At 41.1% G+C, this 23303-nt stretch overlaps 1 protein-coding gene across 1 annotated transcript in view; it reads right to left on the bottom strand.

The window, feature by feature from the left end:
* The window catches only part of SKAP1 (src kinase associated phosphoprotein 1), a 551061-nt gene that overhangs the window by 54655 nt on the left and 473103 nt on the right, over window positions 1-23303 (bottom strand). The window contains exons 10-11 of the mRNA XM_089674345.1: window positions 16058-16093; window positions 14340-14452 (exon numbers count right to left, since the gene is read on the bottom strand). Of these exons, the coding sequence (XP_089530471.1) occupies window positions 14340-14452; window positions 16058-16093 (149 nt within the window). The remainder of the gene's footprint in view (window positions 1-14339; window positions 14453-16057; window positions 16094-23303) is intronic.

Raw genomic sequence — 23303 nt, forward strand, 5'->3', positions numbered from 1 at the left:
AACTCACAGCCTTGTATACAGCAGGATGACAGCCTCCATAACAAACGAACTTTCTTACGAACTTTCTTTGCTCGTCAAAAAAATGACCGCCTGGAACACATCCCTCAGCGTGCGTTCCACTCACCGGAAATGACGTCGAACGTTCGGGGAAACGACCGGAAATACGTCAACGCGTTTCGCCCCACCCACAGGGCGTTCTTAATTGTGTTTTGCGCTGGTTTATATTGGAATATTTGTTTTGGTTTATATACCTATGCACAGCAGCATTTCACTTATAACTGTTTGTCAATAGATTGGTCCTGGGCGCTGTGGTTTTTTCTGATTTAAAAAAATCTAACTTTTGTTGACATATTATAAGAATGTCTAATCTGTAATTTGATGCCTTTTGGAGATTTTTCCATCTTTCCTTGGCTTCTTTATGCACATTAATACAAATTTTTAGCTGGGGTGCCCAAACTTTCGATCCCCACTGTATATATAAATATACAGAGAGCAATAAACACAGCAAAGAGATAACAGAAAGGAATGTGGAGAGATAAAGTACTTGCCAAAAGTCCTGGTTTAAGCAGATCAAGTTTCCTGAGCCAAAAGGGTGCCTTATCTCCCAAAGTTAGTTCCGATGTTAAAAGGGAGAATCTTCAACTTAGCTCAACTCAGCTTTTCCTATCTCCAAGCATAACAGCCTTTTTCTAGGAACTCAGCAGGGTGTCTCCTTAAAGGAGAGAACCAATCGCCTCATTTGGGGAGGGGTGTTATAGGCGGGGAGCTCAGGCTATGACCAAATCCCTCTCAAATTATACTATGGTCAATAACTTTTCCTAGGTACATGTAACATTCTATCCTTGGGTAGATTAATACGAAGAATCATCTGCTGAACGTCTAGATATGAAATATGACATACCTGCTGGGATGTTTAAGGAGATATAATTTTCTGCTCTCCTGTTTGTGTCAGCTAGGGGGTGTAATATATCAGACGACTTGTATTAAAGTGACCGGTCTGAATATATGCCTGGTTTTAATGTAAGTCTTTCATATTCCAAGATATGTAATCATAGGGGAAAGTGGATGTTGAATGTGATGTCTGGTTCACGGTTTATCAGTAATGTCTTTGAGCTCAGTGAAGGCCTTGGTTTATGGCTTTACGATATCCCAGATTGATAAGCTAACAGACATCTGGGCACCAGCTAGGTTGGGATTTTTTAGCCCTGCAGCTCTCCCGCTGAGCCTGATTGCCTGTGACCTCTGCATCATACAGACCACATTTCACTCAACAGAGAGGGAGGGGAGATGAGGGAAGCTGATATGGGAGTAGAATATGATAGCAGATGGAGGCCTTTGCCAAAATGGAGGTTCGCATCTATCTCTGTGTGCACGATTGCTACAACTCTCTCCTCATTGGCCTACCTAATCGCAGGCTATCCCCTCTTAAGTCTATCATGAATGCTGCTGCCAGACTCATCCACCTTACTAACTGTTCTATATCTGCCATCCCTCTCTGCCAATCCCTCCAATGGCTTCCCATTGCCCAATGAATAAAATTCAAAACATCAATAACATATAAAGCCATTTATAACTCTGCCCCAAATTACACCACCAATCTTGTCTCCAAATATCACCCAAACTGTCCTCTCCGCTCCCCCCACGACTTCCTGCTCTCTAGCTCCCTTGTCTCCTCCTCCCATGCTCGTCTCCAGCACGTCTTTAGAGCCTCCCCCATCCTCTGGAACTCTCTATCCCAATCTATCGCCTACTCTGCCCATGCTTAGGCGATCTCTGAAAACCTCTCTCTTCAGGGAAGCCTATCCTGCCTCCATCTAATAACAGAATCTTCTATTCCTCCTATCAGTTCATCCCCCACAGTTACTACCTTTTGTACCACCAGCCCCTCCCTCTTAGATTGTAAGCTCCCAGGATCAGGCCCTCCTAACCCTCTTGTATTGAACTGTATCGTTGCTGTATTGTCTCCTTTTATATTGTAAAGCGCTGAGAAAACTGTTGGCGCTATATAAATCCTGTATAATAATAATAACAGAAATGAAAATGTTTTATTTAGTTTGTTTAGCAAACAATAAAAGCTCCAGTGGTGATCAAATACCACCAAAAGAAAGCTCTTCTTGTGTGAAACAAAATGATACAAATTTTATTTGGGTACAGTGTTACATGACCACGCAATTGTCATTCAAAGTGCAACAGTGCTGAAAGCTGATTATTGGCCTGGGCAGGAAGGGGGTGAAATTGCCCAGTATTAAAGTGGTTAAAGTAGCACAGTGCTGAATAGAAAAAAAATGGCCTGGTCAGGAAGAGGGTAAAACCTTCCCGTAGAAAAAGTGGTTAAACACACAGCAAAAGTGCAAATCCAGCCCATTCACGTTTGTGTTGTGCAACTCAGTAAAAATCTGTTACCACATTGCATGTTAAATCACAGTCTGCTGTGCATTGCCTTTCGTTTGAAATGGCAGCCCATTGTAATATAAGCATTCATGCACATGGAGATTTACAGGCTTTTTCTATGCCCATTCAGGTCAATAACTGTAAGGAGACTTACTCTTGCAAATGCCAATGCATTGAAAATCCTTCACAAAGCATCAGCGTTTACGAGAGTATGGTTGTATGCAACCATTCATTTGTATGGCAGGCTGTACGTGGCATGTGTGGTACACTGGGCATGGAAAGTATACTCTCCGTGCATATGATCCCTTATAGTAGCAGGCAACGCACCTATACATTCTGTGCAATGAGATTTTGCTGGGTGCACCAACACAACATGCCCAAATAGGCTGCCTTAACGCACGGTAACGTGCTGCATTAACACACTAAATTAAACCAACACATAGTGTGAATGATCATGTATCTTGCCTGGATGACTGCTCTTGACAGATACAACTAAAGATATATATTAGCTTTAATAAATAAGGCAGGGGAGATTTAGGCCGCTGTGAAATTCATATAGAGATGCAAGCACGTCTTTGGTGATATAAACCTCAAGACATCTGTGCACTTGGCTAGCTTCACAGCATATTTCTCTGCCCTTGCTCTGTCCCCCCTTCTGAAAGTCGCTTGGTGTCTGCTCTCATTTATAAGAATTACCTGGCAGGAATAAGGCTGCCACAGGTTGTTCTAGACGATTGCTTTCTGCCTCAGAAAAGGAATGACCTGCTGAATATGACCGGCGTGTGACCGCTGCCTTCCAGCTGACCCTGGGTCCTCTTAACTCAATACCACCTCGTGAGGTTAATAAATGGGGTCAAATGTCCCAGCTCTGCCTCCTGAGTCACCACACACATGCAACCTTGGAAAACTGGAGCACAGAGGGAGAGCCATGCATCAATTCCTGCATCTTTTCATTACCATAAATCACCTACCCCTCTACAAAGGGACAGAAAAAAAAAAACACAAAAAAAAAAAGAAAAATGGTGTGCAAGTCAGAGCCCAGCAGAGGGCAGCAAATATCTTCTACACCCCAAATACATTTTATTTATGGAAAGTAAGAAAATTAACTTTTGCATTTTATGGAGATGTTGCCACATCCAGCTAAATACAATTAAAACAAGAAATACGGAAGTCTTCCAGTAATTAACACAAACCTTCTCTGTAGGCAGATAGGATACTGAACAAAATGAACGTGACTATAAAACCTCTTTTATCCAATAACTAGAGTTGAGGACCCCCCCAATACATTTCCTCACCAATACTCATTACTCCAAATATATATCCCACTAACCCATTATGGAAGCTGACTTTTTTTTTCTTCTAAGAAATGTGAAATCTGTGCAAGGCAGATGGACGGAATGAGAATGGCTCAATAAAAACTGCAGTGTCCACGAGATTCCATGAAATTAATTACAACAGGATCGAGAAGGAAATTAAGTTGCAGCTGAATGCACAGGACTACAGTGCATTTTATTCTCAGACTCAGCATTCCCCGTATAGCCTCATAAATCCATGTATTTCATATGGGAAAAGACACCTTCCCTGCGATCCAGTCCAGCTGAGGGCACACGTTGTCAGTTCAGATATAAATGTCAACACAGGTTCTTTAGATGGGGTCAAAGAATTTCCTAAAAGCTAGATTTCTTCATATAGAGCTAGAGGCTAAAGGTTCGCTAAGATATGTCTTCATTCATTTCAAAGCAACTCCAGGTAAGGACAAGGAAATGCATTCCATTAACTGCCAATGTTCTACATCAGTGCACAACCACTGAGCAGCGCTACTAAGAGGAAACAGTGTTTGAGATGAGTAAATATGGCCGCCGCCGTGTAATTACAACGAAACATAACCGCTGTTTTTTAAAACATTAATGCATGATGATCAATGATCATAAATCACATTAGGCTGATCATTCATCTGTACATTGAAAAAACAGCAGTCTTTGCCGGGAGCTTTGTTGTTGACAGAATTTTTCAGATTCTTCAGACTAAATGGAAGTTGAGGATGCTGCTTTTTTTCCTTTATAGGTCTAACTAGGTTCTCTTAAGTTGGCCATACACAAACAAGGCAGATGGAGGAATCTCCCCTGCTGGGACATTGTGTGCTGACAGTAGGAAAACTGTCCCTTCATCAAAAGTCCATCAAATGATTGACTTCTGTTGAGCAGAGAAGGCCAAACACTAATTGAAATTTCGCTGGTCCCTGCTGAACTGGCGGAATTTCCATTGGTGTATGGCCAGCTTTAATTGCCACTTGCCCTTCTATCTAGATTGTAAGCTCTCAAGAGCAGGGTCCTTGTAGTCATCTTGTATCAAAATGTATTATAACTGTACTGTCTCCCTTTACTTTGTAAAACACTATTCAAATTGTTGAACTTGGTATGCCAGCCACATCCTGCCATTGACTGTGATAGACTGCAAGCAGTGCTGCTGGATGCTGCACTGGTGCATTCCTGGCACACTAAAGCGACAGGATGCATGTTAAGCACAGACACCCGTGTGCAAGGGACCTTATAGTGTCTACACATAACTCAGCCCCCAGCATGTTATACTCACCCATCCGCACTCCATTGCTTCATCTCCGCACTGCTGTAGCCCATGCTAACAGAGTGGACACACATGATCTGCCCTGTGTGACAGTGCCCCAGGCCTGAGTGGCCAATTACCAGTTGCAAACACCAGAGCTTAGGCAGGAAAGTGTACTGCAGGGAAGAGGCAGTGGGGAAGCATGACTAGGAAAGTAAACATTCCTGGGGGGTATGCTATGCATAGAGGAGGTAAAATTACTTTTCCAGTGTTTTTCCACTTTTGCAGTCAAATTGGGATAAGAACTGCTTTATATTTGTTACATGTTCACATTAACACTGCATAACATACAAAAAAAATTGCTGGTTACTGTTTTAAGTGCTCTTTACTTGCTTAAAAAATCCTTATATACCCCCCCGTTTTGTAATTTAGAAGGGGGCTGTGAAGTAAAGTTTAACATAAATAGCCCTGTGTGTGTTTGCAGTTCTTAATTATCAGCTGTCATAGATTTGAACACTGTCTGTCCTAAGAAACAATTTAGAAATTGCCCTCCTGCATTGTATGTTAATGAGGTATAACACATTCTGTGTGGGGACAAAGACACTGTGTCCAGAAATGGCCGCTTCCCTTAGAAACATTGAAATATTTTTTTTTTAAGTGTGCTGTGTGAATGGGAATGAATTACAAACATATAGTTGGGTTTTCTCAAATATGACTGCAAATGTGGAAATATGCTTTAACCACTTGCCCTCCAGAGGATTTACCCCCATTCCTGACCAAGCCATTTTTTGCAATATAATAACGGTGCTGCGTTATTTTAACTGACAATTGCGCGGTCATGCAACGCTGCACCCAAATGAAATTTATGTCCTTTTTTCAGATAAATTGAGCTTTCTTTTGGTGGTATTTGATCGCCTCTACGGTTTTAATTTTTTGAGCTATAAACGAAAAAAGACCGACAATGTTGAAAAAACAAACAAAAAAAAAACAACTTTTTACTATAAAACATTTCAAGAAAAAAAATGTAAAAAAACAAATTTCGTCATAAGTTTAGGCCAAAATGTATTCTGCTACATGTCTTTGCTAAAAACAAATCCCAATACGTGTAAATTAATTGGTTTACATGAAACTTGTAGTGTCTACAAATGCAGGATACATACTCGAATTTCTTTTTTTTTTATACCAAATGGTGGCGATCAGCGATATAGCGAGACGGCGGCGGGCATTCTGATACTGGGGGGGAACTATCTAATTGCCACTGACATCCCCAGTAACACTAATACAGTGATCAGTGCTAATAAAAAGCACTGACACTGTACTAACGACACTGGGCAGGAAGGGGTTAACATCTGGGGCGATCAAAGGGTTAACTGTGCTATGTGTGTTTTACTGTGTGCTGTGTTTTACTGTGTAAGCACCGGCTGCTTTTTATTGCTCTGATATCTGGAGCTGACAGGGGAGAGAACTGTATTATTTACATACAGACCTCTCCCCCGTCAAGTGTTCCTCGGTGATCGCCAGGGGGGATTCTCTATCCGGGACCTGGTGATCAACAGCTGTAGCTATCAATGGGGGTGTGGGTAGTGCGCCCGCGCCCCTACCCAGAAATACAAAATCACGTATATATATGTGATTTTGCGCACCCCTGCCGCCCTGTAGAAGTAGTTCTGCTATAGGGCAGTTGGGAAGCGTTTAAAGAATATGTCAACCCAACATTTTATCTTCCTGATATGTGCCTGCTGCACCAGCATTTTAGTATCCTGTTCTTTGTATTGGTCCCTTTGTGTGAAATCTCTGGTGTTCCTGCTAGCCCCACCCCCCCCCCTGCTTTCCAAATAAAAACTGACCACGCTAGGCATGACAGCACAGTTTTCTTTTCTGGCTGAGCTGAGAACTCAGGCTGCTCTCCTCCAATGATCAGACTTGTGCTGGCACTACACCCCCCGTGCAGCAATTCACTGGGAAGACCAGCTCTCTAAGTCTCCTTAGGCAGCTGAGAACAGAGGTTTTGTAATTGCTTATAAATAAGTGAATAAATTTTTTTTTTTAAATATATAATTTTCTTTTTATATAAATACTCAAATGTTTTGCCTTTTATTCCTATTTTAAATGGAATGTGTTGTTTTACAATGGAAGAGTTCACATATACTTTAAAGATTGGATCACCTTTGGGAGATGTAGAGCTAGCTATCCTGGGGCACTGTGTCTGACAATCTAAGTGAGTCAGGACAGTGTAAGTGATGCACCATATAGATTCCAAGCTTTCAGGCTTGCTACAGTGCAGAAGGGACAAGAGAGAATTTTGAAGCTTTGCAAACAGACTAGAAACACACTGATAGTTGCTGAAACAAAAAAAAACAAAACAAAAAAAAACACAGCAAGTCTAGGCATATTCTCCACGTTGATAGACAAACCCCGGAATGGTCTATGGAATCCTTCAAGATGTCCAAAGGGTGCCCTTATATTTAAAGGGCAGACAAACACACAGGCACATTCCGGCTGCCCTCGTCTCTCTATCTGCCAGCTTGCCCATGAATACTATATGAACTTTTGGCTCACAGGATGTCTAGCAGACCTCAACACATTAGATCTGCCAGACTGACCAAATGTCATCTTATTTCTATGTATAAATTAATGCTCTTCTGGATCTTAAAAAATGTTACTCCAACATTTCATATTCCTAATGTCTGTCTGTTGTACCATGTACTTGTGTTAAACAGTATCCTGTTCTCTTTGTATTTCCTTCTTTATCTGAAATGCCTGGTGTTGCAGCCAGTCCCCGTGCTTTCCTATTTCAAACTGAGAGCACATCCATCCCAGTGTGGTCAGTTTTTTTTGCTGTGCTTGAAGCACAGTCTGCCAGTCCTCCAATGGTCAAGACTTGTTCTGACTTGTACCCCTGCACAGCCATTCATTAGGAAGATCATTGTATGCTGTATGTCTCTAGCTCTTTAGGCCTCTTATGCAGCTGAAAATACAGTCTATGTGATAATTTATAAAAAATGAATATATATATATATATATATATATATATATATATATATATATATATGTACACACACAATTATTAAAAAAAAAGTATTTATAATATTTTTAAATCCATACACAAATGTTTTGCCTTGCATTTCTATTTTAAATTAAATGGGTTGTTTTACATGGTTCACATTTACACCGTATTGCCAAAAGTATTGAGACGCCTGCCTTTACACACACATGAACGTTAATGAAGTCTGTTGGGCTCAATATTGAGTTGGCCCAACCTTTGCAGCTATTACAGCTTCAACTCTTCTGGGAAGGCTTTCCAAAAAGTTTAGGAGCATGTCTGTGGGAATGTTTGACCATTCTTCCAGAAGTGCATTTGTGAGGTCAGGCACTGATGTCGGATGAGAAGGCCTGGATCGCAGTCTCCGCTCTAATTCATCCCAAAGGTGTTCTATTGGGTTGAGATCAGGACTCTGTGCAGGACAGTCAAGTTCCTCTACCGCAAACTCGCTCATCCAAGTCTTTATGGACCTTGCTTTGTGCACTGGTGAGCAGTCATGTTGGAACAGGAAGGGGCCATCCCCAAACTGTTCCCACAAAGTTGGGAGCATGAAATTGTGAAAAATGTCTTGGTATACTGAGGCCTTAGAAGTTCCAACCCCTGAAAAAAAGTCCCACATCATAATCCCCCCCTCCACCAAATGTTACACTTGGCACAATGCAGTCAGACAAGTATCGTTCTCCTGGCAACCGCCAAACCCAGAAACATCTATCAGATTGCCAGACAGAGAGGCATGATTGGTCTCTCCAGAGAACATGTCTGCACTGCTCTAGAGTCCAGTGGCCGCGTACTTTACACCACTGCATCCGATGCCTTGCATTGCACTTGGTGATGTAAGGCATGGATGCAGCTGCTCGGCCTTGGAAACCCATTCCATGAAGCTCTGTTGTTGTGCTAATCTGAAGGCCACACAAAGTTTGGAGGTCTAGCTATTGACTCTGCAGACATTTGGCGACTTCTGCACACTGTGCGCTTCAGCATGCGCTGACCCAACTCTGTTATTTTATGTGGCCTGTTGTTCCCAGTTGCTTCCACTGTTGCTGTTGTTCCCAGTTGCTTCCACATTGTTATAATACCACTAACAGTTGACCGTGGAATATTTAGTATCAAGGAAATTTAACGGATGGACTTATTGCACAGGTAGCAACCTACCATGCTTGAATTCACTGAGCCCCTGAGAGCGACCCATTCTTTCACAAATGTTTGTAGAAGGAGTCTGCATGCCTAGGTGCTTGATTTTATACACCTGTGGCCATGGAGGTGATTGGAACACCTGAATCCAATGATTTGGAGGGGTGTCCCAATACTTTTAGCAATATAGTGTACTTTAATCCTGGGGCCTATAGTTTTCCACTATTCTCTAAATTGTTGATTCTTAGTTCTGAGTAGTAAGATAACTAAAAGATTTGATGTAGCCTACACCACCCTTTCAATTGTTGCTAGTTCTGAGCAGTCTGAATGGAGTGAAGTGCTTGCTGATTCGTTGAATTGATTAATTTTGCACATTGGTTTCTGCCTTATTAATTCTGAGTTGAAGTGACAAAATCAAGGGAGATGAATTTTAACACAGCGAATAACCAATATCCTCCAGAGATTTTTCTCTTGCTGTACTCAGGCACATTGTAAGAATCACTAGATTGACAACATGTTTTATAAATCAATTACAACTGTTGTGTTCAGGCAAAGAAATGGTATATATTACAAAGCTTGGAGTGTAGTCAATGAAATGATGTCTCCACTGTCTACTGCCTCCAGAATAAGGCCAGATACTACATTGTACAAATGAAAGGTTCTACACCCATCATTATTTCTGCAGTACTGTAGAATGGAATCAAAGGAAATCCTTAGATGTGATAACACATTAGAGAGGTTGAGGTGAACGAAGGTGGCGGCAGGATGAAAAGTGCAATGTCTTTACAATCCAGCTTTATATTAAACAAGGCACAAGACAATCCATTTCTAAATATACGAGAAAAGAAAAACTTCCTGCAGTAATTAAAAATGGTAAAATCCTAGGAATAGTAAAAATTATTTTGGGAGGAAAAGCACCAGGGATATAACTTTTCCATAATGAAGTTGATCTAAAATTTTTCAAGCTGATGGTTCCTTTAGAAATCCTCCCTTCACTGATGCTGGTCCTCTTCATATCTGTGAAATTTCAAACTTAGAATTTTACCATCATTATTTACTGCAGAATATTTTTTTTCTACCATACAGTATTTAGAAATTTCAACTTTAATGAAGAACTCCAGGAATTACAGAATTTTTAAAAACTGCTGGCTTATAAAGGGTTGAGTCCAAGGAGGTTTATGCCACCTTGTGAACTTATTTATTTTATTTACCATTTACTGATTGCTGGGAGTTTAGCTATCTGGCAGTTCGGTGCTGGATATTTGGGTCTCAGATACAAGCTGTTTAAGAGTCATGTGCAGCTGCTATATCCACCCCTTCTCTTCTCTTTCCCAATCACAGAAGGCTTTGAGGGGAGGGGCAGGCAGTAACACAGCAGCTGCATCTTTCAAGTCAGAGGGCTGCAAGTATAGCGACATATAAAAACATAAAGTCTACAAGGTGGATTCATACACCTTGTTGGACTTAAAAGGGAAATGTACTCTGGAGTGATGAGACCAAGATAAATGTTTTTTAACTGATGGACTCAAAACTGTATGGTATCGCAAAGGTGAGGAGTACAAAAAAAAATACATGGTGCCTACAGGGAAACATGGTGGTGGCAGTGTCCTTCTGTGGGGCTGCATGAGAGCTGCATTTCATTGGTGTTATCATGAATTCACAGATGTACTGCTATATATTGAAAGAGAAGATGCTACCATCACTCCTTAGTCGTTGTGTACTTTTCCAACATGACAATGATCCAAAACACACATCTAAAGGCCACTGTTGCATTTCTGAAGAACAGGGTGAAAGGGATTCAGTGGCCAAGTATGTCTCCTGATCTGAACCCAATCGAACACCTATGGGGCATGCAGACTCTAAAAGAGGTCGTTCCTGAAGAATGGAAAAAGATAGATGTTGCTATATGTCGCCAACTTGTTCATTCCATGCCTAGAAAACTTGGTGCTGTCCTTACAAATCATGGAGGTCATACAAAATACTAGATGTAGTCGTTTTTGTTGTGGGGTGTATTCATTTCTGCATCAACTAATTTGAGTAAAACTGAAGATTTTGTAATCTAAGTTATATTATTAACCTTACTTTCATGTAATGAGCTGAACAAATGTTTTGTCAAAACTTTGGAAATTGTTCTTGTGTTATTGATTAAAATCTTATTTTTCAAAAGGGGTGTACTCATTTAGGCTGAGCACTGTACACTCCTATTTCATTGTTTCATGACTAATCTTCTACCTGGAAAGATTATGGATAATTTAAATGGGATGTGACAGGCTAAATCAGGAGTGCTCAACTTGTGGCCCACGGAGTGCTCTGATGTGGCCTGTAACCTCAAACCAGGAAAGCGCCTGCTCATGCTCTGGGATGGCAGGTCAGCAAGCCTGGATTGGGATCAACAGGTTGCTGACCCGCCATCCTAGGGCATCATGGTGCATGGAGCAGGAGCCAGCAGATGGTTGTGGAGGGAGCAGGCGCTGCATACGCCGATGCTTCTTCTGTAGAACCGACTCCTGTCTCAGGTGCAGTGATACCAAGTGAATTTCACCTGAGAACTATTTAGCAGCCTGGAGAACTTTACCAGCTGAAGCTGGAAGAGGAAAAGGTCAGTATATTAAACATCACATACAGTGCAATTTTGCAACGGGAATATTAGCACTTATAAAAAAATATTATTAGGCTGCTTTCACACTGATCTGCAGGTGTGGCTTTCCCGAAGGTTAGATATGCTGAGCCAAAGACTTCTATTATATTCTGAGGGTTTGGTGCGCTTTCTGTAAGCCCACCAAAACTCCTGAATGCAGACGTTTTGATGCGCTTTCAGAAAGTGAACCACACGCACAAGTTTTAATAGAAGTCTATGGGAAAGTTCAGCTAACTCACAAGTGCACTGTGGGTGTGAAAGCAGCCTTATAGGGGGCTCAAGACAGCAAAGGGGTTTTGGGGGGTGGTAAAACCCCATAGTTCATTCTGGCCTGCGACCGGTTACCAAATCACTTAAGTGGCCCTTGCTCCTCAAAAAGTTGAACACCCCAGGGCTAAATGTTTCTATGTTATCTATTTTTAAAAGCATATAAAGCTGCCAAGTGCACTTGAACAGGGGCCCAAATCTTGGAAATAAACTGATACCATCAAGAAATGTGTAAACTGCCTTGGCCAGCTAGGATAGAAGGGAGTAAGTCCATGGTAGTAAAAATCACAGGTCTTCCAAAGTTTATCAATTTTTGCACACACATTCACACACCCATACACATTATTGAAAACACTCAATTTCAGCACTCTTTTACATATCATACTGCCAGAAAAAATAGTTTTTGCTGCCAACAGCAACCAATCAGGTTTCTTCTTCTTTTATGTTTATAGGCAGATAAGATAAAAAGTAACTGATTGGTTTTATGATATCCCCAAATTCAAGGATCCTTGCCCCACCATTTCAACAAGCTAAGCCATATATCCTTGAGCAGTGTTGTCACCTGTCAGCTGATGGATTATATATAGGAACACATAGCAAGTCAACCTACTGCTTACTAAAGGGGATAGGGAAGTCTTCTCAGCAAGAGGTCCTAAGAGCATTCCATTATACTGGAATGGGAGAATTCAAGAGAATACAACAGAAAAATCTAGCTCAACAGAACTTTTTTTTTGGTGAAGGCCATCTACAAAAATCAAATTAATGCAAAAGATACTTTTCAAAGACAACAAATGTTTAACTCACATTTTTTTTGTTTCCATTATGTCTATAGGTAACTATAGAAACCAGCCAGAATTCATCTTTCAGCAACAGAACTTAAGTTTAACTTTAATATGATACCATAGGTACAGAAAAGGCCTACGGGTGACTTTAAACTTGCAGAAGTGAGGCACAAAGATATTTAATTTAAAATGGTTGTAAACTTCAGACAAAAAATATTAACAAAGCATACTCCTCTATAGTGTGTACTTGCCTCTATTAAGAGCTAAGTGTCATTTCTGTCTGCTGCCTCACTCCTTTGCTATCAGCATGAGTCACTTCTTATATGTTTTCCTGACACCAAGAAAAAAATGGTGACAGAGGAGGGAGCTCCAGCAGATTGACAGCCTTAGCTCTGTTCCTATGAGCTGAGTGAAGAGGGTGTCCCCTTTCCCTCCAATCAGCTCTCAGAGTTCTCCTCACTGAGCTCTGCAGTGTTAAATTTCAGCTCTCTCCTTTTTTCTGAACTCTTAGACAAGCTTTATAAACTCAGCACTTTGAAGTAATGTAGAGAAAAAATACTGCAGATAAACAGGTACAACTAATATTGGAGGATTTGTTTCATCTCTGTGTATCACCTGAGGCCAGTCACTTCAGTGGGTATATGTAAGGGTTTATAACCACTTTAACAATACTACCAGATTTCCCCGTGCTGCTGATTTTTTGTTACGCTGGCTAAAAACATAAAGATTTAACAGGTGAGAACATAGGTAGAAACTGAAATTCATATACAAAATCATGCATGTACATGAGAAAACATCAACAGCTGGAGATCTAGCTCCCATGCTGAACTTTTGTTCAGCCAGGGAAAAAACAGGAACTGCAGTACAAGCATATACAGTCTACATGACATTTTCCACTCATTTGCTAAAACTGGTCATACGCTCTCCCATCTGACCTCCTTCCATTTAATTGAAGGATAATTGTTAGCCATACAGTGCCTGCATCCAATCAGATGCAGGCACTGTTCCGGCATTCTGATTGCTGGGGGGAAGCCAGGTGTCAGAATACAATAACTGAAGTGGGAGAAATTCATCCATTTGCAATGTTTAGCGTGGATGGAGGAAACTGTTAAGATTTTTTATTCAAACCACAGGCTGAATTAAAAAACCCATGTGTGTATGGCCACCTTAAGTGAACATTGGCTGGATAAGGGAGTTGCCTGCACCACATGGGCTAATCATTACAAGTTCAGAATTAAAACAACCTGGTCTGCTATACAACTGACCAATGTATTGGTAGCTGTAGAACAGTTTTACTTTAATTATTTCTTTCAGCTATCTTGCTCCCTATTTCACAGCTTTGTGAAGACACTGTCTTAACACGCTTGCTATATTTCCCAAATCAGAATAGACATTATGTGAGGTGGTCAGAGCTATGATATCTAAAATTATATTAAGCATGCACAAGAAACAAATGAGAGGTCACAGCACATCTACCATTACTATATTCCTAAGCAATGTCTCTGCCTACTCCAGAGTATTTCACCTTGCTCAAAATACGGATGATGTCTCCACGCTGAAATGACAGCTCATCACTCTTGTCACTCGTGCAATCCCAGAGTCCCTGGTAATAATCTGCATAATTAATTATGGATCCGCCTGTTAGAAAAAAAAATAGTACAAAACACTTAATGCTGTCAAAGGCACTTGCTACATTCATTGCCATTACACTTAATAGGGGTCATAGCTAAACACGAATATTCAACAATGAAAACAAATATATCATCATATATATCTTACATAGTGCAGCAAAAATTATGACATTCACTTTTATAGACTGAAATTAATAAACCTAAAAACATATAACCAAACATATATGCTAATAATATTCAGAAATATATCAAAATTCCCCCAGTTTACCATATTCATTTTTATATTACTTTGCATTTACATGTACTGTGCAGCAGAGGGCAGCCTCTTGTCCCATGACAGCATTTCCAAAACTTTGATTTATTATGTATATCCAACAGGACAGTTAGGGCTCGTTCACACTAGGCTGTTTTGCCAACGCTTGCCAAATGCCCCTATAGCTTTTGGCAAGCGTTGGTCCGGCGTTTGCGGAGCGTTATTAACGCTCGGCAAACGCTCCGCAAACGCCGCATGCGCGGTTTAGCGGAGGTTGCTAGGCGTTTGCCGAGCGTTAATAACACCCCACAAATGCCTATAATGCAGTTTGAGTGGTGTTACCGCTCCGCAAACGCCCCGCAACCGCACCGCAAACGCCGGCCGGGCGTTTGCGGAGCGGCACCATAGACGAGAATAGGAGGCTTCAAAGCCTCCTGACTCGTCCAGAGGCGTCCGTTTTGCCGCGACGCAACGCGACGCGACGCAAACGCTCCCGTTAGAACAGCACCATGTGCTGTAATGTGCAGAATTGGCAGAGGCGTTTGGGAAGCGGTAAAAACGCTTGCCAAACGCCTCTCTGCCGCCTGCACACAAGGCTAGTGTGAACGTAGCCTAAGTGGTAGTTATTCACATTCAGCTGCACACTTTCCGTAATGGCAAAGATGTTTAATCACTTATCCAGGTAGGACTGGCACAGAGAGCACCGGAGGAAGGCGTACCGAGATTTGAATGTACCATAATGTACAGGTATCATGGGCAAATGCTCCTGCAGCCTCCAAAACCTAAATGCTACTTTAGATTATAATTTGGAAGTGATTATTTAAGTGATTTGTGTAGGCAAAATATCAAAAATATTTTTTGTAGACTGGCGAAGTGCAATGAAGGCCATACACACTTGAAGTTAGCAGTCATGATCCAACTGTTCTCAGGTGTCTGTGGTTTGATCCGCAGGACTTCTATGAAGAGGCGGGAAGTAAGGATGAGCTCAGGCGTGTTCAGATCCTACTCTGAACCCACTTAAGCTATCCCACCAGGTTTACAGAAATGAGACTGTCTGTGGCTTCAGCCTGTACCTCTATAAGAATGCCAATAATTTGGGCTTTCGCCTGGGGTGGAGCTACTGTCAGCACCAACTAATAAAAATGGCTTTTTTTTTTCAAACCACAGCACCAATATTCATGGGGACACGTTTTATGTTTATAGGGTCTCCTGGGGGATTGAACAACTTCTGGTTCTTTTTTAATGATGTGCCAAGTGCAATTATCCACAGTTACCAATAAGATTTCATCCATTTTTTGTGTCATACCGCCTCTTACTATATAAGTGTATTTATTTATTTTTTTCATAAACTTTCCATACCTTCTAGATTTGAAGATTCGTAATCATCTTCATCACCTGTGAAAAAGAAAAGTTTAAAGATTAAGCCTCAGCAAGTATCATATCATTGCCAGAATGACCATCCCCCCACAATATTACAGAAATGTCTATATCATACAACATTTAATGGGGCCCATATTATCATTATTATTATATAGGATTTAGACAGCACCAACAGCTCTTTACAAATTAAATATACAATTCTGCTCAAAAGTTTGGACACTGTGGCACAAATGGTGAAATTTTGGCATTGATTTTGAAAGTATGACTGATCATGACAAAATACTGTCTTTTATTTAAGGATAGTGATCATATGAAGCCATTTATTATCACATAGTGGTTTGGCTCCTTTTTAAATCATAATGATAACAAAGATCACTCAAATGGCCATGAACAAAAGTTTCCATACCCTGGAATTTTTGGGCATGGTACAGACACACAAGGTGACACACACAGGGTAAAATAGCAATTAAAGGTTAATTTCCCACATCTGTGGCTTTTTAAATTGCAGCTAGTGTGTGTGTAAATAATCAAAGACTTGCGTAACAAGGTAATGGAACTTTATAACGATGGAAAAGGACATAAAATCATATCCAAAGCCTTTAATATGCCAGTCAGTACTGTTCACTCATTTATTAAGAAGCAGAAAATTCTGGGCTCTCTTGATCCAAGGTCAAGGTATTCCAAGAAAGATTGCAGCCACAACTGCCAGAAGAATTGTTTAGGATACAAAGAAAAACCCCACAGGTAGCCTCAGGAGAAATACAGGCTGCTCTGGAAAAAAAGACAGTGTGGTTGTTTCAAGGAGCACAATACAATAATAGTTGAACAAAAATAAGCTGCATGGTCGAGTTGCCAGAAAGAAGCCTCTACAGCCCCAATGTCACAAAAAAGCCCGGCTACAGTATGCCCAAAAACACATTGACACGCCTCACTGGAACAATATGTGCTGGTAAATTTAACACTCACACAATCAACCAATCACACTTAGCCTGTCCCTGAGGGCCAGAGGAGATCTCAACAGATGGGCTGGGGGGGTACAGAATGTAGCCAATTGTGTACATAGGTAAGTTGGCAGGCAATGAAATAGTTTTAAAAAAATGGGAGAAGCTATCATAGCTTGTAGGGAAGATTTAGTAATCCTAAATTGCAATTTGACCAAAATAAAGGAGGACATGACAGAGTCTATGTGTTAAAAAATCCTATAGGGAAGAAATATGGGTGCTGCTTCTAAAATAAAGACATTTTGGAAGGATCATTATATTAATCAGAGTAATGTGGCCCAGGGGGGGAGAATTTCACACCTGTAATTTATAGATTCCATCTCCATGAGAATGGGGGTTAAAATTAGAGGTACAAATTTAGACAAATCCTTCTGAATATGAATCTCCAAATATTTCAGGTGGTCTATCGTTTGCAAATGAGATTAGTGAAAATAGTCATAGTAGCTGCTTCTCCTCCTCTCCACTGCTTCATGGAAAGCCATAGAGGGAGATCGGTACTGCCCCCAACGCCGCACCAATCATCCCCAACTGTCCATCGGATTCTCCTTCCTTTTTGGGCCCTCCTGTGTGCTCCTGCCCTGCATAGCGTTGCCAGCTTCCCTCCTCTCCTCTTGGCTGCTGAAGTTGATGTGCCAGGATGGAAAGCAGAGAAAGGGGCCAGTAAATATGTAATTTACCAGTGCCTTCCTCTTCTGAATGAGCAGAGTCAGTGATTGGTACCGGACTGTGTTTATTATGCTTCAGTTTATGAATGAACAGGAGCTTCTGTCTCCTGCTCATTCACCTTCAGTGCAGCTGAGGATGCAGAGAAAGGGACTGGGAAATCTCTGTCCTCAGTCCCTTTCTCTGTCTCAGAGGAAAGATATTAAAAAATGAAACTGTAAAAAATAAAAATAAATGTAATTGTAAAGAATAATAAAAAATAAAAAAAAATGCTGACCCCCCCAAAAAAAAATATTGTGAAAAAAAATAAATTGCAGAAAATATCAAAAAAATGTATTTAAATTAAAAATAAAATACTGACACCGTTCACTGCCCCACTGACACGATCTAGTGCCCCAAAACCCTTTCCCCTAAAAAGCATTGTGAAAACGAATGAAAAAAAATTACATTATGTACTGACACCGTCCTCAGTCCTACTGACACTGTCCACTGCCCAACATCCCCCCCCCCCCCCCCCCTCAGAAGCACTGTGAAAAAAAAATTTGTAAAAAATAAATAAAGTTGTAAAAAATAGAGAAAAAACTACTGACAATATCCACTGCCCTACCAACACTGTCCATTGCCCTGACAAACCCCCCCCCCCCCCAAGCTGTGTGAACAAAACTAAAAAAAAAATTGTCAAATTGTCAATAATAAAATAAATAAATAAAAAAAAATTACTGACACCATCCACTTCTCTACTGCCCTACTGACACTGTCTACTACCCCCTAAAATCATTGTGAAAATAATACAAAAATACATTTTCAAAAATAATACAAAAAAAAAAAAAATACAATAAAAATGTTGACACTGTCCATTGATCTGCTAACACTGTCCACTGCCCTACTGACACCCTGGCATCTACTGGCTCCCAAAAGACATTTTGAAAAAATGAAAAATATATAGTGGTATAAAAATAAACAAATAAAAAATTGTATAATAAAAATTAAGAACTACTGTCACCGTCCACTGCCCTACTGACACCATCCTGCACATACTACTCATCGTCATACACTGCACACACTACCCACGACTATACACTCCACTCCTGCACATACTACCCACTGCCATACACTCAACACTCCTCTCCTGCACATACTACCCACTGCCGTACACTCTGCACTGTACATCCTTATTTAACATTACCACATTCTGCAATATGTAAGTCATCTTAGACTCTATTTAACCTCACCTCTTTTAAGCCAAGCCCAATATTTTGTGTAATTTTATACCACATCCACTGTTCGCTGCGTGAAGTGCAAGGCATTTTTATTTTATTAATGCCTAAGGCCCACTTTTGATCTTGCACACAGGCCTACTGATTTCATGATATCCTCTGGTTCTAGTAGATTCAGAGGTTCCATGGCAATAGCTTTGTGACCACAGCATAAATGATACCTCCTGTCCTGTTTAGCAAGCAGTACCACCACCAAACGTGACTCATTCAAGTGAAATGCTTGGCTCATGGTCACTGCATGGTATTCCCATTAAAAACCCTGTTTAAAAGGGTAAAAAAAAAAAAGAAGACGTTTAAGAGGGGGCAGTATTGCCATTTGAATGTCTGTCAGATGCTCCTGTATTGCTGTCTGAAAAGTGCTTTTCAGAGACTATAAAAGAGCCCTTTTTTCCTTCACTTACTGTCCTAGTGACAACAGTTCCACCAATCAGCAGCTGATTGGTAAGGAAAATCTGAAACAGGAGTACAGACAGCAATAATAAGCTGGTGGAGGCTTTAGCCATCCTGTACTCTAAAACAAAAACGAAAAAAGAAACATTCAGATTGGACATGACTTTGCCATTAACTCATGAAATAACTCTTTTTCTATACCTGTTCCTTCCAGAAAGCTGGAAAGCCTCCAATCACACATCACAGACTTTGTTTGGCATAAAGAGGTCATACTTGGCAAGGTCTAAACCCAGGAAGAATCCGGTCTTTTCTTATTACAAAGATATTAACAGGCAGCCAGACTCGCTCAATTAATTCAGTGGAATGCTCGCTCTACTTCGACAAGACTGACAGAATTAGAAGTGAACCTTGTTCACCCCATGCTACTTCACTATTTAGGATCTGTTCACAACTGCAACTTGTTGATCGCATGGTTGCTTGTGTGTGCTGTGAAAGCAATACTTTTGGATTCAGAATTCACATTGCATTGCCCACCTAAGGATAATAAACATATAATAAATGAACTGTTTTTTGCTTGCTCCAAAGAATACATAAATCTGAAGAGATAGTGAGTGGTTGTTGCAATAATTCTATAAGTGATATTGCCTTATTTAGCTAACCTGTAACTGCTAGCATGTGGCCTGTGAAACCTGCGTGGCAGCTTGGCACCATGTTACACTCTACATATAAGTGTCACACGTTCTAAAAAGGAATGGCAATCTTCCATAAGAGGCCTCAATCAATGTCTGTAAGCAAAGATGGATCAATACAGTTGACAAGAGGAGGACAATACTTATATGTTCGCTGATAGAGAATAATACGTAACAGCATACTGTGGCATTCAAGCCCAGCAAGAGTGCCAATCCAGATGACTGTGTGACTCTTTTCTTGGACCTACATGGCAGAAGAAATTTCAATGCACATTGGAGTTTGTCTCTGGAAACATCCCTATGGCCTTCGGTTACTGATGTCCCCTATTGGCACCTTCAGCTCATTTTTAATTTCCAACAAGCTAAAAGACAGAGGGAAACAAAGTGCCACAATGTCAGAGGGAGAGAGAGAGAGCGCAAACTGGAGATGGCTAGACTCCAGTACAGGATTGCATAGACCTGCACCTGTGGATACATGGAACTGTTTTGTTTGCAATCAAGCTGGGCACATCGCAAGCCACTGTCCAGTGAGGTGGAAGACTAGCCCAGTGGCTAATGTGACAAGTGCATCTCCTCTAGTGTTATTTTTTGGGGAGGAAGTAAGAGGCCATGTGGATAACCAAGGTCACAGTCGGACTCAGATATAGGATCAGAGGATATTCCCAGTGTGTATCTAGTACCCAGGATGTTAAAGTGTTACCAAACCCACAACAGTAAAATCAGTCTATATATGCAGTAAAGCATGCTGGTTATACTCACTGTAGGACTTAAGGGGTTAATCCTCTGCATTACGTAAAAAGGCTGTTTAATCCGGTCTTCTCTGATCTTCCCCTTCTTCTACTGTTCCCATTCCATCTGCTGATAGAACTGAGCTGCACATGCTCAGTTTAGTGATTATTGCTAGAGTTTTTTTCTTTTTCTTGGGAGGGTGCATGTGATCAGCATAGGGCCAATCAGCACTGTCCAGACAGAGGGTCAGGGATTATGCAGCCTCATAAAACAGTGAGAGGAGAACGAAAGCTCCTTCTACAAGCTTTAACCAGTGCTCAGACACTGATAGAAGTCACAAGACTGCTCTAACTGCTGATGAGAAACGGTATTTAGCAGTTTATATTTACTAAAATAATTGCATTTCCATGTTGTGTGTACTGTGGGAGACCTAATTTAGTGAATGCAGGGTGCTGGGTTTAGTAACACTTTAATGTTTCTGTAATGTCTTAGTGTTGGGGGCGGGCAGGGGAATAAGGATTATTTTGCCTTTCAAGACCCTGATGGTACAATGAATGAGCAGAGAACAAGGGACTGGAAACAAGATGCTGTGCTCTGATGTGTTTGCAACCTTTGAGACTTTTAGGGGTGAAGGGAAGTGTTTCTCTATACCCCAATTCTGTGATAGATCTTAAGATGAGCATAGGACAAAACAGTCTGCCTTAACTTATCTTTTATGTTTTTCTTAATATACAGCCTGAGAATGTAGCTGAATATATGCGTCAAGTTATAAGCGTGTTATAAGCGTGTTGCACATTATAAGCACTCTTGTGTTTCTGTAACTCCTTAGGGATAAAGTTATATGTGGCTTCTTCCTTTGTCACCACAGTTACAAATTCTGCCGCTGCTGATTTGGTACTGTGCTCCACACAGAGTAAAGACTGCAAGGTATTGGAGCAAACCTACCCAATCTGTGTCTAATACCCCCGCATCTGCAGCTGATACAGGTTGATGTAAGCAGAGAAGTTTTGGGGGTAGCCTAGCAGAACCCAGGTGTTGTGCTGACAGCCCTTCAGATGACACGCATAGAGTAAAAGTGTGTAAAAAATGAGTCAGACGGTGGGGGGTCATTGGTGCCCTAGCAACAAAACAAGCTCCAGGTCTTATTGGAAAGGCCTTGTGCCATGCTCAAACACCTCTGGGATGTAGATATTTGATTAATGCCAGAGGACAAGGACAAATGTCTAAGGATGATGGCAGAACACGACGACAAGATAACTGGTCCTGTATCAGCCCAATCTTGTAGTTTTCTGCAGGCAGCCTATGGTGGGTGGAGCCTCCTGAGTCCCTCCCACAGTGCTGCCCTATGTACAAGCAGCACAGTGATGAGGCCACTGCTTCTATTACAACATAGTATCTTGCTTTGCAAAGGCATTTGGTACACACAACGTGGATTTATATCCTTTGAGGCTACTAAGGAATGTATTTGAGTGAAAGTTTTTTGTGCCTGGAGTTCAGTTTTAAGTCAGAATATACATAACATTTTAACAATACAAGACAAATGTTTTTAATTTGTGCATGTTCACAGTGAGGGGTCATTTAGACCCTTTGTGTTTTCCCACTGGACACCAGTCTATGGGTATAATATTCTCATTTGGTCTCTGATACAAATATGTGTGTTTTAATTCCTGAAAGTTCTATAAAGGTTATATTTTCATGTTGGTACTGGTTCTGTTAGGCGTAAAGCATCCATGCTTGGTCTCTACGCATAGATTTGTGCCCTCTGCACAAAACAAAACTCTTAATTTTACAGTGTCCTAAGAAAGTAGCACCTCTTTAATTTGTTCTGCTCTGTTAGACCCAAACACGGATCAACAGTATAAGGCTCTGCTACATTTTCAGCAATTGTGTGGCCCTCATCTTCACTGGCAATGTGGTATTTCTAAGACCTATATTACAAGAAAAAAGTGATGTCTGGAAAAAAAAACAAAAAAAAAAACTGTGTTACTCTCCTAGTTGTTATTCTTTAAAAATAACAAACATGTCACAGACACCTGTTCTGTGCAATGGTATTGCAGAGCGCAATCCCAATCCTCCTCTTCTTGGGTCCCCTGCGGCGCTTCTGGCTCCTCCCCCCTGCCGAGTGCCCAAATGACTTGCTCTGAGGGCACTCGTGTTTGCTCGGTCCTGAGCAGCCTCTGAGTGTCGGACCCACCCCCACTCCCTCCTCACTGCCTGTGATTGACAGCAGTGGGAGCCAACAGCTCCCGCTACTGTTTCTCAGCCAATGAAGAGGGAGAGACCTGACAGAGCCTCTGCTCTTGTGCACATCGCTGGATTGAGATGGAGCTCAGGTAAATATTTAGGAGGGCTTCAGGGGGTGCTGAAAGCAGAAGGTTTTTTATCTTAATGCAGAGAATACATTAAGGTAAAACACCTTGAGCCTTTACAACCACTTTAAATCATATTACCCACTGAGCATATCATTTTGATACAG

The sequence above is a fragment of the Staurois parvus genome, unplaced genomic scaffold (genome assembly GCF_062004578.1).
Source record: "Staurois parvus isolate SC_StPar_1 unplaced genomic scaffold, SC_StPar_1.0 ptg000151l, whole genome shotgun sequence".
Lineage (NCBI taxonomy): Eukaryota > Metazoa > Chordata > Amphibia > Anura > Ranidae > Staurois > Staurois parvus.